At 39.0% G+C, this 21800-nt stretch overlaps 2 protein-coding genes across 2 annotated transcripts; one reads left to right on the top strand and one right to left on the bottom strand.

Moving 5' to 3' along the window:
• The first annotated feature begins 1437 nt into the window (after nt 1–1437).
• Nucleotides 1438–5670, top strand: dlx1a (distal-less homeobox 1a). The gene is made up of 6 exons (XM_079356903.1): nt 1438–1477; nt 1600–1815; nt 2390–2491; nt 2975–3567; nt 3854–4053; nt 4465–5670. The coding sequence occupies exons 4-6, from the start codon at nt 3258–3260 to the stop codon at nt 4714–4716; spliced, it is 762 nt and encodes a 253-aa protein (XP_079213029.1). The 5' UTR covers nt 1438–1477; nt 1600–1815; nt 2390–2491; nt 2975–3257; the 3' UTR covers nt 4717–5670.
• Nucleotides 5671–10338: 4668 nt separating this feature from the next.
• On the bottom strand, nt 10339–12446 carry dlx2a (distal-less homeobox 2a). The gene is made up of 3 exons (XM_079358361.1): nt 11964–12446; nt 11529–11713; nt 10339–11386 (listed from the first exon to the last, which is right to left on the bottom strand). Exons 1-3 carry the CDS (start codon nt 12280–12282, stop codon nt 11063–11065), a joined length of 828 nt encoding a protein of 275 aa, XP_079214487.1. The 5' UTR covers nt 12283–12446; the 3' UTR covers nt 10339–11062.
• Nucleotides 12447–21800: the final 9354 nt, after the last annotated feature.

Raw genomic sequence — 21800 nt, 5'->3', positions numbered from 1 at the left:
ACAGGATGCTATTGAGAAGCAAAGTCTGAGAGGAAGCCAACAAAACCCACTTTTTACTTGTAAGTATATTTTTCTCATTCTGCATTTATTAAGACAATATATAGAATGAGGCATTTAAGAATCTGTTGAGTTCCTGTTGAGGAGATCAGCTTGACTTTTTGTTAAGACTTACATGTGTTTATCTCTGCAGCAGGCTTTTAGGTTTATGCAACAATGTGACCTAAAAACACATCTATTAAAGTGATGTAAATTTAATTTGCAGACTGAACATTTTTGCAGGATTGGTTTAAAACACACACTACTGGAAAAAACAAACTGCTATGAAAACATATGAATGTGCATGTTGCCTACTTTAGAAGGAAAGCAGCTAAAATGTCACAGTTCCCTGCACCTCCAATGACAATAATTAGTCACTGCTGCCATGCAGGTTGCAGACTGCACGTGGAGTTGTGCCCCCACACAGTGCGGACGCACAGTTCACTGATGCACCGCGGTTTGGATAATGTTTGGTAGCTGTGAAAATGTGGGTTGGCATGTCAGTTGAGTTAGTAGTAAGGGCTTTCTATCACCGGACTGAAATGAAGTCTGTGACATCTTGGCCCGTTTACCCCTCCACACCCCCCTCCTCCTCTCTCTCTTTTTTCGGTCTCTCCACCTCTGCACTCGCCCTCAGGTGAAGAGCAGCAGGTGTTAAAACACCCTCAGCCACAGAGCTACTCACTCCTAATGAGGCCTGCCTCCGCGCTCCAGCCATGCATAGAGGACTTTATTTTTAGTGTTGGGCTAGTTAGAGCCGTGCTGCAGGAAGGAGGACCGCAGTGGCCTCCGCTGCCCTCCTGCAGGAGTCAAATTAGAAATTAAAGTGGTAATATTATCGCACGCCTGCTCGCTTAATGTCCCTGAGGATGGCTTGAGAAAATCCCACATGTAAATAGTTAATGGTCTAGCTTGTGTGCAAATCAACACTTAGTAAATGTTTGATTGTGCAAAAGGTATGAATCAAATGATTTATTCAGCATGATTAAGTCTACTCTGCGCTAAATTTACATTTAGGCCTACTAAATAAAAGCCAGTAATAATTATTGCTATTATTTGAGGACCACTCGTGGTATTACTTTACATTTGTTCTGCCTCTATTCTGTTAATGGTTTTACTCACAGCCGCGTGGCAGTTTGCAGATACTATAATCGTGGGAAAATAATGACAGTTATCAGTCGCACCCACCAAGTACCCATAAAAATCTGTCCTCTGTTCTGGAAGATGATAATTATTGGTTGTACTGCCATTATCATTGTCGTTGTTGATAGAGGAAATCTTGAAGCATTTTTCGAAAGTAATTCCGGAGAAATCACTTCAAATTGGTCTATTTCAGGGGGGATAAGGGACCAGCTTTTTCGTTATAGCCTAATATTTCACAGAAATCTTTAAATCCAGGCAGCCGCAGCCGCCTGGCACACTGTGGCGCACGTGCCGTGATGTCAGTGCCTGCATTTTTTATACCACATTTTTGCAACTTGCTAGTTCTGTTTTGAGTTCAATTATGTAATTACACTGATAATCACAGTGACGGAATTTAACTGCCTTTAATTTGTTATTCAGGTGGAGATGGAGGGATTGCGGATGGAGCAGCAGCCAGGGTGTGTTTCTGCTCTGCACAGACAGCAGAAGAAGAGCTGCAGCGGGCAAATGAAGTCTAATAAAATCAAGAGTGGCTGGATACTTTCTTCTACTTTCACCAAGTGCATCCTGCGGAGGATCTATGACCCCGGATGACGCTGATATATCTGCTGCTTTTATATCACCTATTTTTTTAAAGTAAGTGCATCGACGTTGCCTCTGACTGCTGATTAAATAAATTAATTTCTTTTTTTCTTTCTTTTTTTTAATGAACCCTGGTTGTACCCATAGCTGAATCAGTGGTCCTTTTCGAGCTTTGAAAGAAATATCTCCTGTGTTAAGTCAGTCGTCAGTTCAATTTAATCAAATGTCCGTGGATAATTGTTCTTGTGTGGCTGTGGGAGGCCGGCCGCACCCCCAGCCTCACTCAGTTTCATGCTAATCAAAGGTGCCAGTGTTTAACACAACTGTGAACATTAATTGATTGCGAAAGAGTGTGCGTAAAGTCGTTTGGAAAGCATTTAAATGTGATAAGAAAATAGGCCTGTGTGCATTCATGGCTGTGTTCTAAAACAAGCCACAGCTAGGAGGGAAAACATTTTGACACAAGAACAGTTTCCTGCTATAATATGTTTTTTATGGAATACTTCCTTATACGTTTTTTTTTAAAGTCATGCATTTGACTGCTGTCAGTGCGGTTAATTAAAGCGCTATTTCATTTTACTTTAAAAAAAATTACAATTTATTTCTTATTTTGTGATGTGTGTTTCAGGTGTTATAAAACATCATTAAGCAGAAACCTGAGCCAACACTCAGAGCAGAACTGGTTCACCTCCCTCATTGCTGCCAGGTGTAACTGAGACCTCAAGCCACTGTAAGTGTTAAATACATGACTAATTACAGAGCTACTTATGAAAATTAAACACTAGTGTTATGCTAATACACCTTCCTGCAGATAGAGCTTCAATCAAAAAAGCTTTAATCAAACGGAATAAAGCAAACAGAGCAGCTCCAACGAGGCTGGAAATATTATTGAACTTCAATAAATGACGTTGAGACATTTAAAACCTCTGCCAATGGGCAATTCTACTTTTGAGTAAAGTATATTAAATAATTATCATATTTTTATTTTTATTAAAAAGAATTATATTTTAAAAAGCTGTTTTATGATATTGCTTAGGGAAATGGTATAACAAAATACCACCACCTAATGGTTTCAAATTCATTAAATAGCTTATTTTTTTTCCAAATCGGGTGTTGTGAATTCATTAACTGAAAATAAAAATAACAAAATAGTGAATCGTAGCATGTCAGGAGGAATTATAGTACATTTGTGGTTTTCCTTTGACTTTATCAGCTTCTTCGGACCCAGCCCCAGCGTCGCCAATCGGCTTCCCTCTTGGAGCGAGTGGACCAATCAGCGATCGTCTTTGATGAATATTCATGAGTCCGAGATTCAAACCTTTGAGCGAGTTTGTCTTGGTCCACAGCATCATACCTGAGACTTTTCACAGGCACAAACTACATTTTCTTATGAATGGAAAGAAAAAAAATCAGTTCGGCTTAAATTGGGACCCATCCTTCACTGAGATCATAGAAGGAAAACAACAAAAGCGAGACAAGGGGGACCGCGAGAAGAGATGACAATGACTACACTCCCAGAAAGTCTTAATAGCCCTGCCTCAGGAAAAACCGTTTTCATGGAGTTTGGACCCCCGAGTCAGCAAATGTCGCCTTCCTCCATGTCGCACGGACACTATCCCATGCACTGTTTACATTCTGCAGGTCATAACCAGCACGACAGCTACAGCCCAGCGTCGTCGTTCCCCAGATCTTTGGGTTATCCATACGTCAACTCGGTCGGCAGCCATTCCACAAGTCCATATCTCAGCACAGTACAGAGCTACCAAAACAGCTCGGCGCTTTCACAGACGCGGTTAGAGGACGCAGGTAAGTGTTCAACAGCATCTTTGGATCTTAAATATCCACTTTCTGTGTTGGCATCGCTTTCAAATGTTTACAGTCGCCGCTGCAGCGAAAAGACGAGCCAGATGTTGGAATTAGGCTTGGTAATTATTTATTGCGTAACGCTATAAACAATGTATGCAATTAAGGGTAATTATACCTAAAGTACTGCCTGTAAAACTGCGCTGGAGTATTCATAGCTGCGCGGCACTTTTGGCTACAACTGCCTCTTCCATTTTAACCTTCTCTTTGCATTTTTTTTCTCCCTCAGCACCAGAAACTGAGAAAAACACAGTGGTGGAAGGCGGAGAGGTTCGTTTCAACGGGAAAGGGAAAAAGATTAGAAAACCAAGGACTATCTATTCGAGTTTACAACTTCAAGCTCTCAACAGGAGATTTCAACAAACGCAATATTTGGCGTTACCGGAGCGAGCCGAGCTGGCAGCGTCGCTGGGTCTCACTCAAACACAGGTAAGTCCAAACATGGATAATTCACTCAAGAAACATTTTCTATCTTGGTTTTTTTTTCTATGAATATGCAATCATCAGCAATATGAGTAACATATACAATTAATATGGAACATTATTTACCTAAGACTAATTTGAAAAGACAGATTTACTGTAAATTAAAGCTTTTCTTTTGTTTCTGTAAATATCATGACGTCATTCAGCGATTTATACAAATTAAATGTCTGTAGAGTAATGTCACATGTAGTTCAAGATATAACTATTACATTTTATGACTCTTGACTTCATAAAAAGGACACTGCTGCATGCGTAAATATTGTGTAAAGCGTGCCAAATTCTTTGAACGACAAGTTTAATCTGCAATTACAATTCCCTTTTTGTTGTCTATCTAAATTATTTTTCTACGTCCTTTAGGTGAAGATTTGGTTTCAAAATAAACGCTCTAAATTCAAGAAACTGATGAAGCAAGGCGGTGGAACAATTGACGCCAACGCTTTGGCCACCGGCCGCGGACTGTCGAGCGGATCCCCTTCGGTGGCTCCTGTCTGGAGCTCGCCGACCACCGTCAAGACTTCGGTGGGATCAACCGGATCTTACATTCCTAGCTACACCTCGTGGTATCCCACCACACACCAAGAGTCTATGCAACAGTCACAGCTCATGTGAACAAACACCTCAACCCTCCACTCTGCCCTGGCTCGTGGATCCGGATGTCGAAGGAGCCTGTAGCCGCACCGCGCAGCCCGGCATTGATAATAACCAATAACAACAAATCCCCCGGAGTCTGCTGCCGCGTGCAGCCAGCTGACAGTGGCTTCCTCATACTGGAAGGAGCAAAGAAGAAGAAGAAGGGATTGAAAGACTTAAAGGACGCGCTATGCGCCTAAGGGCAACAATTCCCTGACAGCGAGCGGAAGTCGTAGACAAATGGGTCCCTTTTTTTGGCTGCTTTTTAATAACTGTTGTGTCCGTTTCTATTTTTTTAAATATCTATTTGTGTGAGTATTTCTGTTTGTAAGAAAACATGTTTGTTTACTCCAGATGTCGGGCCTTTGGTGATTCTAAAAAAATCAATCTGTATTCATTAATAGTTAAAGGGGAGATCAGATCATAGAAGGGTTCTTTAACCAAATAATGATAATAATGACATGATATGCTTAAAGCATATTCAGCCGCGGAGCAGGTTGTGCAACGCCTCAAATGTTGTTTTTATGTGTTTGTTATTTAATTTAAATTATTTGGACACGTTGAGGTCTGCCTGTGTTCATTCTGTGCGTGCTTTTCAAATAACAACAACAACAACAGCACTGTGTTGTTTCTGCTGCACTAACGCAAGCAAAGCTTTTCTATGCCGTGCCCACATGTTATGTGAAAAAAAATTAAATGGCCTGACATGTTGCTGCTTTGGGGGGAAAAAAAGAAATATTGCGAGGATGAGCAGCTGATTTGTCACTGTATTTTGTACATATTTTCCGGATTTGTTTTTGTGCTGTACTGGATACGCTGTGAAACAGGGTTTTAGGCTTTCTGTATTCGTCGAGATGTGTTTAGTCCACATAGAACATATTTAGTTTTGTATTGATTACTTTAATTTATTGATCTGTTTCTGAAAGTCTATGTACAGAATGTGCAAAGTTTCAAAAGCAGTAAAAGAATGATTTAAATTATGTCAAGAAAGGTGTCTGATTGAAATCCACCACCCATCCTCTCCATACTACTTCATCCACCCACCCACCACCTCCTCCTCGCGCGTGAAAAGAAAAGGCTTCAGCGTGGCGCAGCTTTAATGGGGGCTGACAAAGCAGTATCATGTCGGTTGTTGTAGCAGGCACCATGTGAGTGTGCGCTGCAAAAGGCTAGTCGTTTAGATTCATAGTCGTGTTTAGCGTTCAGCCCAAATGGGTTTGTGGTTGCAGATGTTGTCAAACCTCTGGATTGACCTCATAAATTATAAATCTGACGTCGTGTCTTAAAATCCACCAAAACAAGACTACTATGCATCAGCACACAAATATCATTACATGTAGCACAGCTGCACATGTTAATGAAGAAAAGAGAAAAAAAAAAGGTGAATCTTTTGTCCGGCATCATATATTTTGAAGCGTTTTAACCGAGCCGTCCAGAAGGCAATAACATGGCTTATTTCTTCTCAGTTTTTCTTATCTTTTGTCTATGTTCTTCCCACAATCCCCATGTTCTTGACGTGAATAGGAGAGATCAACTGTGTGTGTGTTAAGTGAATAATTGCGCACGAGGCAGGTGCTGCAGAAAAGACTGGATGAGCACTTGAAGCGGCGGGGATCGTGAAGGAGATCAGTGAAAGTGAAAAGTTCAAAGGCTTTCTTGTTTGGAGTTCACACTTTATTCATTTGCTCTATAGTTCTACGCATTAGCGCAGTCAGCCTTTCTTACTGTGATCCTATTTGTCCTCACATTCAATTGATTTGGGTGGATTTTTTTTGTACTTGCTCATACTCGTTTACTGCTTTAAAAAATGTAGATGCATCAAAGAAACTCGACTGAACTTAACACATTTGGAACCTGTCCATTCAAACGCCTCTAAAATTTGACCGGAAATAAAAATCTAAATTTTTAAATTTGGGTGTAATAAAAAACGACAAATTTTGAAATGATAACAATAAAACATGAAAAACTAGAAACTATATTAATTAATAAGGGAAAATATCACAAACAAAAAAAATGTGCTGTATTTTTTTTTCTATTTCTCACACCTCTGATCCTTATTTAGAAACAAACTGGGGGAAAGAGGATTTAAAAATGCACGACTAGTAGCCAACTCGCTCCCTTAAAGATAAAGAAACATTTCAATATTTTGTAAAATGAAATAAGATACAATCTATTCGATCTGCAACGCGTCAATTTCACTCCAAAAGTCATAATAATTCCATAGCCTAAAACAAACTAAATACACGTCAGTCATTTCGGTGTTCATCAATTTGTTTCATTAATATATTTAAAATTGACGTTGTTTAAAATGGTAAATCAGACCATCATTATCGTGTATTTTTCTTTTTAATTTATGAATCTAGTACAGTTTACTTTTTAAAGCAGCTACATCATCTAAAAGAAGTCATCTTTCTCCTTACATTGTGTTACTTTGTATAACACCCTCCAGCCTCCATTATTGATTTAATTCAAACTCAACATATGCGATTCTGTGTGAACAAGCCTACAGAAAGGCCTATATGTTTATTTAGACAGCATTAAGAAGTAATATGAATTGTGCTGCTGCTGCTGCTGTTGCAAACATAAATGTGCCTACCTAAGCCTTAGAAAGGCGCAGCTGCACATCCAAGAGGGTCAGTGCTATTTCGCTGTATTCTCCCCTTGATTATACGAGCTGAGCCCATCAAACCCAGCATAATTACAGTAATTTCGCTCTTATTTATTCTAATGCAGTTTCCCATCTCTGAGGTAATTATGAGCCTTTTTTCGAAAGGAGGATCTTTCTGCGTTGACAAAGGAGATAGTGCTCTAAAAGAAAATTTGCTGCAGCAAAAGAAGAAGGAAAAAAAAATAGGTAAGCTGCTATTTCGTCACTGTTCCCTTAGACTTAGACTTATGTGTAAGGCTGCAAATTGCTTGCAGGTGTACACCACATCACGGAGTTCTGTCAATGTGGAAAAGAGGCTTCAAAATTAGCAGAGCACAATAAGAGTAATGAGAGCAGGGGCTGAATTAAGGAACATTTTGTGTCTGCTTTTCCTTACGTTTTCCTCCGGTGTGCACGGCTTTATCAGCTATAAGAGATTTTCATTGAATAAGCAGCTTTTCGATTAAATATTAAATAAACTGGAGATTTATTTTAAACTGGAATCAAAAGGGTAAAATGTGCCTTCACTCTGCAAGGAAGATCTCTTGGTTTATATCTCATGTTTTATGTCGTAAAATGTTCACAAATAGGCCTGAAATGATTTGATCAGACTTAAAATAAAACGTGCAGACAGGAATAAAAAAAAAAAGTGAAATGATGCAGTTGGAAATGCATTCACTCGTCCTGTTATGTCGGTGAATATTTATTTAAGGAAAAAGTAAATACCTACCTTGTAAGTTTAGAATTGAAGAGGCAAATCTCTTTCCCAGGTTGTCAGAAACCAGCATTGTCAGATGAGCAGCAGCATCCTGCAGCACAGACACAACCCGGTTAAATCCCACAAAATGTGTCCCATGTGTCGGTCTAAGCTTTACCAGCAGCACAGTTCAGAAAATGACTGAAAATGTCTGCTTTATTTCCCCTCTTTATAGCTGATAGGGGAGAAAAAATGTAGATTATTAGCATAAATGTTTACTCCTCATTACGCTGATGACATTGTGCACTCGAGATCTTGGTAATCTTTGGGGGGAAATTATGAGTAATTTTTTAAAATTTAAAGCAGCAGTTACCATGCAATTCAGGCTAATTCTGCGTAGGCTCCACACGGATATAATTATCGTTGAGTCAAGATGTTAGGCTAAAAACTATGCATCGATATTCCCATTTATTATGTACATGCGAATTTGACAATGTTGGTGCTTGAAAAAGCGGGAAATTGTCTTGTGTAAAAAATAACACCCCATATTAGGACATCTAAAATTGCGAAGAATTATATAGTAATTGCAGGCTTTCATATTTGAAAGCCGGAATGTTCAAATCGAAGCAAATGTGGATGAAATTACAGATCAGGGTATAAATTAGAATAGGGGGTTTGGCATTTACAAGTTGCCCAGAAAAATGCTATAAACCACAGACAGCACTAATCTGTGAAGGAAGTCACGTGAGGAAACAAAAAAAAAACATTTTTATATTTTTATGAGGGGAAAAAAAACTTTGTTAAAGTAGGCTGTGTGAATAAAGCAGAACAAACAGGGAGTGTTGGGTTAGTGAAGCTCATCGTGCAGACATGTCACGATGCATTCATTTACATTTGCAGTTTAATAAAAGTGGTAAATGTACAAAGGTCACCCTAAAATAGGCCTATGTACGGGCCCATGTGGCATAGACTAGGGCCTGATCTTGTCAGCTCTGGGGAGGAGGCTCCATCATGGAGATATGGCAACCGCTGACAAGCTACAGTCCTAATTATGTACAAGGAAACGATCCCACTTTATGGCTCGTGCTCCTTTGAAGGCAAGCGTGTGGAACAGACAGTGATAATCATGACTTTGTAATAATAGTAAGCCCCCCCACCCCCACACACTGTCTATTCATCCATGTGAGTCAAATAACCCTAAACATAGCTAAATCAGCCTACACTACATACGAATATTTTTGCTTGCAATGCAATAAATGACAAATATAATACTTTTTTTTTTCTTACTCGAGTACATATGTTTCCCATGTAACCTACAGACCCCACACGAGCCTATATAGTCCAAATAATGTAGGTCAGTGTGCTCGTCTTCAGAGATCAGAGATTCTGCTTGTGAGCCGTGAGAAATGTTTCCATGATGTTGTAGCTTCAGGCTATCTTGGACCCAACAACAAGTTTTTTTTTCTCTTGTTAGACCGAGTTCGTAAAACGTCTGGAAGGCAGCTCTCAGACTCCACACAGTCTGAGGAGCTTGTGAACACTCATGTCTCCCTTTTACATGCCAAGGCGGGCATGTTTGTAGTTTTGTTTCACCTTCTGCTGAGCCTTTCAGTCTGTTCCCTTTGCGGCCTTTGCCTCTGTCACTACCTGCCTGACTGAGCAGCAATTCAGCCAGGCATCTTCAGACTGCACCGGGTATTCGAGTTAGGATTCCTTTGAAAGCCCTCGAATACCTTTGTGTTTCAGCCAAAGCCTTAAACCAGTGGTACATTGGTAAGTTTTACAAGTTAACGCCCACTTATCTTGGAGTTCAACCAACATATAATACTCGTGTAAACTAATCAGCTGTCGCCAATCAACACAGCAAGAGTAATATTTACAGTCTGTTAGAGGTAGACCAGAGGGTTGCCTTGCAAGCTGTAGGCTATTAACTGTATACACTCTGCGCATTTGTTTGCATTGCCCTCATTCGATCAAACCAGTTTCAGCCATTACAACCTTAATATTTATAGCGATTCCATGGCATTTAACTTTCTTGACGTCCTGCAGCCTTACATGTATTTTCTAAAATCAAATAATTAAACGTATAAAATGATGTCTAACTTCAAGCGAGGCTATAAGTCAAAATTGCTTTAAAAAAAAATATCCAAGCCAGAATATTTGTTAATTGAAACCAGTGAGACATTTCCCCCAGTCCTTCATTTGTGTATTGGCACAGAAACCATTTTGTCAAAGGAAATAAGGATGCTTTATTCACAGAAACATGTTTTTTTTTATTTAAATAACGTCTGACCATATATAGAACACTGCTAAAAAATAAATAAGACAAAAAAAAACAAACAAAACAATTTAAATGTGATACAAGAAAATCAGAGGGTGGAACAATCAGTAGCTCACGGTGGATAAATGTGGATTTACACCAGTAGTTTAAAAAATGAAACTCAAAGCGAAATGGGCTATCAAAAAGTTGTGGTAAGATATTTACAAACGTGGATTCAGACACTTACATCCCAGTTTATTCAACTTATCTAATATTATAATGGATAAAAACAAGCTGTTTAACACACAAAATGAGGTCATATTGAAAAAGGCACGATACAGTTAACTTGTGCTACATAGTGACAGGTTGTCCTGCGATGAATATGTTTGATTCTCAGGTATGGCAAAAAGTGACGTCCGCGTATAAAGCAGGCTTGCGCCCAGGATGTAATTGCTTTGGGTAATAGTGGTTCATTCATTCCTCGACATAAACAAAATAAATAAATACAAAAATAACCGTAGAAATCTGTGTCTACCATTTGCAAAAACTGGCAAGGTCCATGAACCTGTCTGCCTCCATTAACTTCTCCTAGACGCCTGTGCGTAAAGTTCGCGTGGCGCGCACACGAGGTCAGCAAAATAAAGTTGTTGGCGTTTCTATTTGTTTTTACCAGTACTGTCCGATTTAAACCCGGTTGTTTTCTTTTTTGCCTTGTTTTGTCTCAGAATATCGTTCCAGCGCTTATGGCGGAGTTGTGGTGATGAACCAAGGGAGGCTGCAGATGCGTCGTAGAGTTCGTGGTTGAGTACCAGGAGTAGTTTGCCAAAAACGATGAAGGCGCAGTCGTGTTGGGAGGGCTGCTGCTCTGAGGTAAACTGGGGTTGACACTGTTCATTCTTTGAGTCTGTGGAAAGTCCCAGGCAGTAATTGGCGGAGAAGTGCAGGGGGGAGATTCACTGGAAGCAACATGTTGCTCTGGGGGGATTTCTCCACTTTTCCACAACTTCTTGAACTTGGAGCGGCGGTTTTGGAACCAGATTTTGACCTGGCAAAGAAACGGATGCAAGCATATTATTTAATAAACGATATTCTGAGTCTTAAAACCACCATAGATAGTTTTTTTTTCTTTAAATAGACATGAAGTAGATATTACACATTTTTTGGATCAGTGCCTCCGATGTACTCACCTGTGTTTGAGTAAGGCCCAGTGAGGCTGCCAGCTCGGCCCGTTCTGGAAGAGCCAAATACTGCGTCTTTTGAAACCTCCGTTGAAGTGCAGCCAATTGAAAGCTGGAATAAATGGTTCGAGGTTTCCTAACCTTCTTTGGTTTTCCATTAACCATCCGGATTTCTGGCTCGCTCTCTTCTTTTTCTAAAGGGACATTCAAATACAATGTTATGCATGCAGGTCATTGCATTTCTTATTTGCTTTGAACTAAAATGCCTTGTGCATTCTCCACTTTTCAAACATGATTTTACACGATAGTTGTAGATATATGTTCTGTTTGCATTTGTGTTGTGTCTAACTGCGCTGTTTCCTCGCGATTTTTCATTTTAAATGTTCGTCTTATCATGTCTAACAACACTCAATCACTTAAAAAAAACATCGAGATCTTTCTTACCTGTCTCTGTTGGAGTAGGAGATGGGTTGGAGCCGTAGGAGCCGTATGCACCGTAAGAAGAGTTGAAGCCGAGGTCGTAAGACTTGGTGTTATATGGCACAGTGCTCGTGGCGCTGCTGTGGTACTGGTACGAACCGAGTTGGCCAAAAGGAGACCCTGCGCAATGGCCAGGCTGTTGGCCGTTGTAGTAGCTGCTGTCCGTCGCTGTGGACACTGGCAGAGTCGGGGACTCCTGTGACTTGTGCAAGCTGTGGTAGTTGCTTGAGGTAATCTGGTTTGAATGCATATCTGTATTTAAGTTTTCAAAAACCCCAGTCATCTTCAAGTTAGAGCGGAAGAGTCTTGAAACCTATGCACAAAAACTGCAAAATTGCGAAACCGCGCGCTGCAAAAACGATTTAAATGTAGGACTTACGACACCTTGTCGTGAGTCGAAACGCATCCCCGTGTAAACTGAGGCAAAATGAGCAGAAGGTGTGTCCCCGTCTCTGTGGCCTGTGATTATCTGCTATGGTCGGTGGTGAGAGCGCATTTATGAGAGAGTGAGAGGAAGAGCTACTGTGTCTGAGGCAACCAATGAGTAAGGGCCGCACGACAGACTACTCCCCATCGCGTCCACCCTCCATTATTTGTTCAGGTCTGTCTGCAATCTGAAAAGGATCAGGATAAGGTGCTGTGACCAGAGCAGGCCAAATAGGTCTGTTTCTAATCCTTAAACACAGGTTGAATCATTTATCAAAATGTAGATGGGCCATATAAATTGAAACTAAAATAAGACGTATATGACGGACATGGCACCATAAAATTAGCAGCCAGAAAGTTGTTCACAATAGCATTTTGATTTTTTCCCCGTATGGAGGACAGATTACCAGGACACTGATATTTAGTGGAACCACATAGCTCTTTGATTTATTTTGTATTTTTTGGTTTGGTGTAAAAAAAAAAAAAAAAAAGTCAACAATACCATAACTAACCATGCAAGAAAGTTGTTGGTATGTTGGTAACACAATATAATATGAGGGAAACAGGGTCAATCTTGATGGGTTTAAGGATGTCAGCACAAAATAAAAGTCTGTGAGGGATTTTGAAGAGGATGTTGGGTGAGTAAAAGGAAAAGCTACAGCGCCCTCAGGGGTTGAAAAATCAGACATATACAACATACATATATACAGCCCGACTTCATTGCGTTACCGTTTGTCTGCATTAAGTTAACAACTTCAACAGTGACCACATTAGAAAAAAAGTCCATTGAAAACTAAATGAAGCGGTTCAAATAACTGATGCTTCTTGACCTCATACTATTGAAGTTCACGTGGTTACTGAGGGTTTGTTATGTTTTGTTTATTTCACCACAAGATGGCAGCATAGTTTCTATAATTTACGCAACACATAATATTCCCCCTTTTATTAGTTGATTAGTCATGGATACACATGGCTTAAAGAAAAGAACACATTTAGAATGTATAGCATGCCACACCATAGCATAATGTATTGTTTGTGCTTATTTGTCTGTTAGAGACAATGAACAATGACTTTAACATTTGTTGGTGTATCATGCCATGTATTTGAAATAACACCCAGAGCAAAATTTCAAATAACAGCATTAAAAACAGTGTCTCATAAACAGGTTTGTCCAGTTTGCTGACGTTTTTCTATTTAATTTCTCCTGAAATATCCTACATACTATTTAAAAAAAAATCCCATCTCTTATGCATATTTTTAAAGCATTTCTGATTGTTTTTAAGATTAAAAGTTAATAGTTTATGGGTTGTTAAGATTTATTTATTTAAATAAATACTGTATCTTAACTAAACACTAATACTAAATCAGAAGAACACAATTGTAACATCCACTCATTCAAAACCAATAAAAGAACAGCATATTAACAGAGAATTCTTGCTTTAAAGGGTACCCACTGATTTGTGTTTTGCGTCCCTTGTGGAAACTTGCGAACCTCAAGAGAAAAGGGTGAATCAATAGAGCAGAGGTTTTGATATGCTGGCACTTAAAGCTTCAAAATGTGTGTTCGTATCATTTTCACAATGTAACTTCATGGTGTATTTGACCCTCCCTGACTGTGAACGCCAGAATGACAAACAAAAACGGAAAAGAACTTCTTTTATAACCATTTAATTTCTCATGTAGCCAGTCTTTACTCGGCCTATTTGTTTATGAGGGCAGGATGAGTTTTCTCTAGTTGCTGTGGGGCAGGATAATTAGACCCAGACCAGGGGGGTTCTATCTGCGTATTGTTCTCCTGAAAGGCACCAATCATTACCCACCATGGGACACTGGGGCTGCTTGTATCTGCTCATTAATAGAGTAAAGTTTCTCTATTCAGTTTTTCTGGGATCAGATCCAGAATGAGCATAAATTGTCCAGTCATGGTCATGTAGCTATAAAGACAAACTCTCTGAGTAGTTGTCCTCATAATTAACAATGCAGGTTGTGAAGAATTTCCATTCCTATTCAGGATTCTTTTACTAGAGTTTGGTTGAGGAGATTGTCCATCTGCCTTTGGATTTAGAGGTGTAAAGGTATCTTAAGGGTTATTTGAGAATTTAAATAGAAATCACATGATCGTTTGTCGAACAGATTTTTCTTTCAACACTTCGAATGGGTCCAAATAGAAAATTTTCATAATTCATACCTTTTAAAATAGCTGTGAGCCTGGTTGTTTTCTGAAGGAATGGCAGAGACACTCCCCTGTAAACTGTTCCCACAGTCCACACGGTAAATGAAAATATCCATTTAAAAATGAAGGAGGTTTCTCTCAAGAATGCACAAGTCATCAGAGTTTTTAGGGAGGGTTTAAAAACATTACACCACAATGTCAGAGTTCACTTTCAACATCAAGATATGCCAACAGAGTCTGTTTTCTAAAGACAGGGCAACACTCTTCTTATTATACTGTGTCCTTTGGGCTTTTATGAAGCTGATAATATAGCTTCACCAGCTTGATGGTTATGCCCGGTTAGCTTGTTCTAATGTTCATATTGTTTCCTCTGCAGCTGAGCGACTGCTATAGTGGATTCTCCTGGTGTTAAATGACATGAAAGTAATGTCTAATGACAGATCACACATGTCCACAGCTTTTATCATTCAAATCCACATTTAGCAGGAGCTCCTCCCTACTTGGCCTTCAACACATTGGACACATTTACACATGTTTCTAGCTGTTTGGGTTTTTTTGTGCAGGGTATTTTCATTTATTTCTGTTTATAGAAAATACTATGTTTACTCTAAAATAATATGCTGAAATGCTAAAGAGAGTTGCCACATTATAGTAAATCTGGGAACATTCACTATGCATTATTTAAACCCTCAGACACTGAACTACTCACGTTTAAACTGCATGGTGTGGCAAAACAAGTGTATGTACAATCATAAGGATGAACAATGCACACAGCATTTTGTTTAAATATTTGGAAATTAGCCACAAAAGATCATATTGCGCTTATTAGAGATATTGTTTCTACTCTTCTACAGTCCATATACAATAGATACAATATATCTTGTTTCATCATCATTTCATTCTCTCTATATCAGAAATGGTTGTGAGGAGAAAAACATCACGTCTGGCCGATATTGACATTTAGTCTTGAAGAATCAAAGTGCACAAAACAGGAAGTCATTGTGAAACATAACAACCCTGACATTCTCAAGAGGTATTGATCTTCAGCAGCTGTTATCTTGTTTTTGTGTGTGTGTGTGTGTGTGTGTGTGTGTGTGTGTGTGTGTGTGTGTGTGTGTGTGTGTGTGTGTGTGTGTGTGTGTGTGTGTGTGTGTGTGTGTGTGTGTGTGTGTGTGTGTGTGTGTGTGTGTGTGTGTGTGTGTGTGTGTGTGTGTGTGTATGTGTGTGTTGCAGAAGCTCGAGAGGCAAACAAAAGCTGAGATCTTTTCAATGGCACACCATTAGCACACCATGAATCCAGGTTTCAGAAATGCCAAAGAAGCAGAAAATCAAGACACAGTTGCACCATGATCGTACTGTGTTTACTTTCTGTTTGTAATGAAGATGGCACTGTCCCCCCCCCCAAAAAAAACTACATTTCATTACGGGAGTGAGAGGAGAGAAAAGCCTTTGCATACAAGAATTAATGTAATATTAAATGTTAATATGAACAGTCTACTTTCATTACAAAGTGGAACATCTGTTCTGCAGAATCAACTTTCTTCAAACAGGGATAATCATGTTACAATGATACTTGCAGAAGTTGAAGCTAACAGGTTTTAGCAGGAAGTTGACAGGGAACACACCACAACAGAGAATGGTTAGACAAAGGTTACACTTCGCAACACTTGACATCCCACAAGGGTTCACCACAAGGCTGTTTTGCCACTTTTGTTTTTCTTATAAAAGTCTTGCCTGCTTATGTTTTGTCTGGTAGGAGTCTCATCTTTGTGACTGGATGTGAAGAGTTCACTTGTCTTGATTCATGCATAAACCATCCTCAAAAGTAATAACAACCAGGTACTTCTTCAGAGGCAGTGAACCACGTGATAACCCTTTAAATGTTGCTTTGTGCCTTTAATAAAGGTGTGAAAGTAAAGAAGAGGGTTTCTTCTTCACACTGTTTAGTATACTACTTCTCCTACTGTAGAATTGTCTTTCATGTTTGATTGGAACAGAAAATGACTTGCTGGATGGATAGATTTAGATGTTATTACATTTCCATACATGTAAATATACAAAAAGAATTAAGGCATTGTGATCCTACAGCAATATTCCTTGTGTACTCTGTACATGAACATGGATGTGAGATGTTTTTCATGTGCCTTGCTCAGGGCCAAAGTGGCAATAATAGCTCTGTTGTGTTAATGCAGGCAGGTTTCTCGCTTAGAGTGATTTGGCTGTTGGTGGATTCTCTACGCTGATCTCCTGCTGGGTGTATTGGAGCATTCATCACCTTGGCAACTCACCCTTTTAGTCAAATCACATTACTGCAAGTTTTTCAGCCTGGCTTAAAAGTTTAAATACCTCCATGAAATGCTTTCAAGCAACCCACAGAAAGCGCTGGTGGGTTATCCATTGTTTTCCAAAGTGTTTTTGAGCATTATCCAAAGACACAGTTTCAGAAAATCAAACTTTTGCTGTTTCTGGATACATTCACCACATGTGCAAACATGGAAATGATTTTTACGAGTGTTTCTTGACCTCACTGTCTTAAAGGTTGAGCCTCATCTGCACTTCTCCGGACATGAGAGGAGCAGAAGTTAGAAACCCTTAGTGTGGTGTTCACGATAGAACATGTGTTTCCTTAGAATTAGTCACGGGGGCTTTTCCCCCCTGAGGAGAAGTTATTTTTACCAACAAAACCTTTAATGACGAGCGCAGGCAGACAATAACAATTGTAAGGAAGTGCTACGCTTTGAGAGCTTAACAGATGTAAGGTATTTCCACTACAGGACACTACAGGACATACTGACAGACAGACTTCTCTGTTTGATATCAATAGTCCACTGAAAAAGTCTGTTTCCCAATCATGTCCCAGTCTTTCATATTCTATGCAAAGAGACGTAAACTTGTTCTATATATTGCTGATTTTGTCCTTCAAACTTTAACCTAATTTTAAGCCCCCCCTCCCCATTTGAATGATTGCAACATCCTTTGAAGGTTAAAAACTGTCTACAACTTCTGCATATGAAAAAAATATTAATAACTCCACTGAAAGAAACAAAAAAATAATGCATGGTTGTTGATTTGGAAAACACCAAAGTTCCAACATAGCTCCCCACTTCCTCAGCAAAACTCTTTATTTTTTGAAAGAACTGTTTTTTTGTTTTTTTTTAATTTCGAACATGTGAAGAAATAATAACAATAAAATAATAATAATTATAATGAAATGAAAAGAAAAAAATAATCAGAATAATTAAGAATTATAACCAAATAATAATTAATTACTTTTTTTTGCAATAAATAAAACGACATACAAAATAAAACAACAAAATATTTAAACAGTTTAACATGTCCGAAAAGGAGTCGTAAGAAGAATAAAGTTATTTAATACTATCCCTTCTCCATTCTCATAGTAACTTCCATTTCGATGCAGGTGAATTCCCTGCCTAATATTCAACACACGTTATGTGACATCAGGACAGTGCATCCATAAGGAAAAAAATCCAAGCAAAAACATACTTTTCAATTTTGCAGGGATAACAAAGGAATCTCCAGCATTCTTGTGTCATCTGCACGGCTGGCCTGAGAAAGAATCCTGAGAGGTCTGCTAGGTGCTGCCTCCATTGTTGATTCAGCAGTTCACCCCCCACCCAAGATCCATAAATGGAACCAGTCCTTTGTGTGAGGGGAGTGGAGCAGATTTACTGTGGATGGTCCCCCTACAAAAGGACCGTGACACTGTCACAACAGGACCAGGATCAGCTGCTCCCACTTTGCACAGTATGATTTAACACTGAGCTGCTTCACAGAGTCACTGATGCAGACACAACTTCTGCAGCCACTCAGCAACTATATTCTCACTGGCAAAACAGTGAGAAATCTGTCTTCACAGTCTCTGCTCTGTACACAGGCCCCACTAAGATTACACAATTTCTGCTTTGAACATTGTGACTATAAACTGCAAAATGTGTGTAGCATTTGATTGTAAGACCAATTTCCTGACAGGGAAAACAAAAAGAAACTCTTATTGCATCGTGCTGTTTATGGAAGATCAGACTTTCAACACGTTGTCTACGTGTTGAAAGTCATGTATTTGAACAGTTTGGCCTTCAATAGGCTGTGTCGTGTCTATCATGACCAGTCATATCTTATTATACTGTATCTTGTTGAAACTTAACACTCCTATTTTTCTGGAAAGGAAGGCTTTTTCCTCACAGTCATTCATTATTTATTTTCGATTTTTTTTCTGGAGTCTTAAATATTTTGGAGTCTGGAGATCCAGTTTTTATCTCATTGTGTCTTAATTGCCCTCACTGATAATGCTTTTGACCTTTTAATTCAGATCCTTCCATCACAGACACATGAGGTGTGAATGTTGTAAAGACATTTCTGTCAGCAATCACTTTAACATGCCTCTGTGTCTTGTTCAAGTATCTTTTTCAGTAGGGTTGGGCATTGACTTGAGTTCATCAGAAGTACTTAATTTAAAACAACCATCTGTTTTTACTTTGCATTGTCGTCACAAGTGTGGTCTCATGCCTTAGCACAGCAGCCAAAAAAAAATGTCTCCACCAACTGTTCATTTGAGCATGTTTGCTTGCCTCTCCCATGACTTTTGGGTTTGGTTTCCTCCACTAGCTTCTGTCATGTTTACTTCATTGCTGTACTTCAAGCTGCCCCTTCTGTCGCACTAACTTTTAAGTTTCAGAACATCTAAAATGTATTTGTCACTGAAATTCAACCATTAACACAGATACAATGCTCAGCATCTTTACCAAAAATTCTATAAATTGGTCAGGATGCAAAACTCTCACAGAATTCTCACATCAATGTAAAATGAAATTGACTTTACATATCTCCCTGCTCTGGTGTTATTAAGACATTGCCAATATGGAAGTAAACACATCCATCTCTTTGCATTGTATACTAGTCATCACTGTGGTTTTATGCCTTGGACCACAACTAGATTGCCCAATGCCAGCTGTGAATTTTGGGCATACTTCCTTGAGTCTCTGATAACTTTGGGGTTTGGTTTCCTCCGTTAGTGTCTGCTCTGTTGACTTGATGTCTATGAAACTGGAGGAGCTGGCCCATCTGTCTCACTAGAGTTTGAGTTTCAGAGCTAAAATCCTATACTTTGGCATGGATGTGGAAAAGTCTTAATATCTGTAATAAACCGTATAGCATACCTAATATCTTCAGAGTGATTTGATCAGAGGGGGGTACATAGACTTCTCGAAAGCCAATGTTCATTTTGTATGTACAACAGTGGAGCTAATCTGTGAAGAAAAGCCTCGTCACCTGCAGGGGTCCACCTGTTCGACCTGCACCATCTATCTGGTGTCTTTATTCCCCCTGACCTTAGACAATAGAAGGCCGGGCAGCTTCACCTCCTCTCCCAGCTTGTGTTACACAACCACCCGGGGCAAAAGTGAACATGAAAGTGTTGTTTGTGTGGCTGGGTGAAACCAGGTAAAGGCACTTACCTACCTACTTGCTCCGAGGACACAAATGATACCAAGCAAATACTTGAGGCAAAAAAATGTATTCTGTTGATTTGATCACACCTTATCTCATGGAATGCACTGATTTACTCAGTAAAATATTATCTGCTCCTATACACATAATATCAAGCAGGATATTAGGTTTATATGCACATAGAAATGCTTCTAATTCATTTTCATTACCTTTAACTGTTGAGAGTAATGACTCCATTTGTTCAGTTAGTGTCTAATCTTTTTATTACACTTCGGGACATTATTTTACCAGGTCATACATTTTTTATAATTATACTATTTCTTGACTGCTAAAATTTTTTATTACAAGATCTGTAACCTGCAGTTCTCTTCTCTTCTCTTCTCTCTCTCTTTTTTTTTTTTTTGGTGAAAAAATGGAAGATCTAATGTCTTTGGGATTCAAACTTTAATTTAAATGTAAATACCTGAAGGGTATAGTCACAGAAATTACTGGCTAATGGACTGCTGATTATACTTTGAGATTCACATTTTGGCCTCTTGGCTGGAGAATAACCCATGGCTAATTTAGGACTTGGCTAATGAGCTCGTTAGCAACATTGTCTTAATTATCTGTAAATGTGTTCATCCCCATTGAGTTAATTTGGAAATAAGGTAAAAATCCCCAAAGTAGAGTTTAAATGTTTAAATGTTCTGTACAGTTGAACATTTTTAAATGATTTGCTATTGAAGTCAGCTCCAAGAGGCTATTTGACCCTTTAAACTGCTGCTAGGAAAGCGTTCCTATCACTAACTCATATTTCATAACATTTGGCTGAACTAAGTGGTTTTATCTTAAATAATATATAAATAACTCAGATTTGTACTGATCAATCTGAGATTATATCTTCTATTCATTTCTATTTCTAGCTGAAGCTGACAGACAAATGTGTGTTTTTGTATGTGGAGTTTAACATTGCACAAATTGAAACTATTGAAGTTATTTAGATTGGTGCCTCCAATTTACTGCAGTGCAATTCTTAAGGAAAAGTACTTGGGCCCGATGGACACCAGAGTTCCCTAATCCCAAAAACACTAGTCTGATTTTCTGACATGTTAAGCGCTGATGCAACTGTAACTAAACCCACAGCAACAGAGCTGCCATTCACATATCTTGCACCATGTAAAAAGTCATTTGCTGCAATTAGGAATGTGGTTTAGCTCCATCCTGCCAACACACACACGTACAAAAATCCACTTACACACAGATACATTGAAACGTAGAGGGCTTTGTAACAACAACAATGCTCTCATTGTTTTGTGTTCTGCTATGTGATTGTTGCAAGTGCTGGTACAAACTTCACACCACCATTAAGCCCCTACAGATACAATGAAAAAACAGGGTGATTCAGTGAAGCTGTTTTCTTGTTCTCTGCAGTTTATATGACAGCAAATAAGCCAGCATCTGCTGGTGTGGGGAAACTTCAAGCCTTTCAAATCCCCACTTTTCAAGAACCATGAGGAGAGTTTTTGTAAGTGTTGTTGAATTGATTTATCTGACTCGTCTCTGAAAGAACATAATCATTTCTGCAAAGATGAGTTGTTAAAATGAACATATAACCATGAGTCAGTGATTATTTATTTATGAATATGGTCCAAAGCATGTGTTACTAATCAGTGTCTACATTAATTTTTCATCCACTTTGTCCTGGTTGGATGGTCAACCCCCAGATATTATAGGATTTTCTAAAATATACTGATATT

Source organism: Symphodus melops, assembly GCF_947650265.1.
Source record: "Symphodus melops genome assembly, chromosome: 12".
Classification (NCBI taxonomy): Eukaryota; Metazoa; Chordata; class Actinopteri; order Labriformes; family Labridae; genus Symphodus; species Symphodus melops.
The sequence above is the reverse complement of the archived record's forward strand: the minus strand, read 5'-3'. Positions and strand labels throughout refer to the sequence as shown.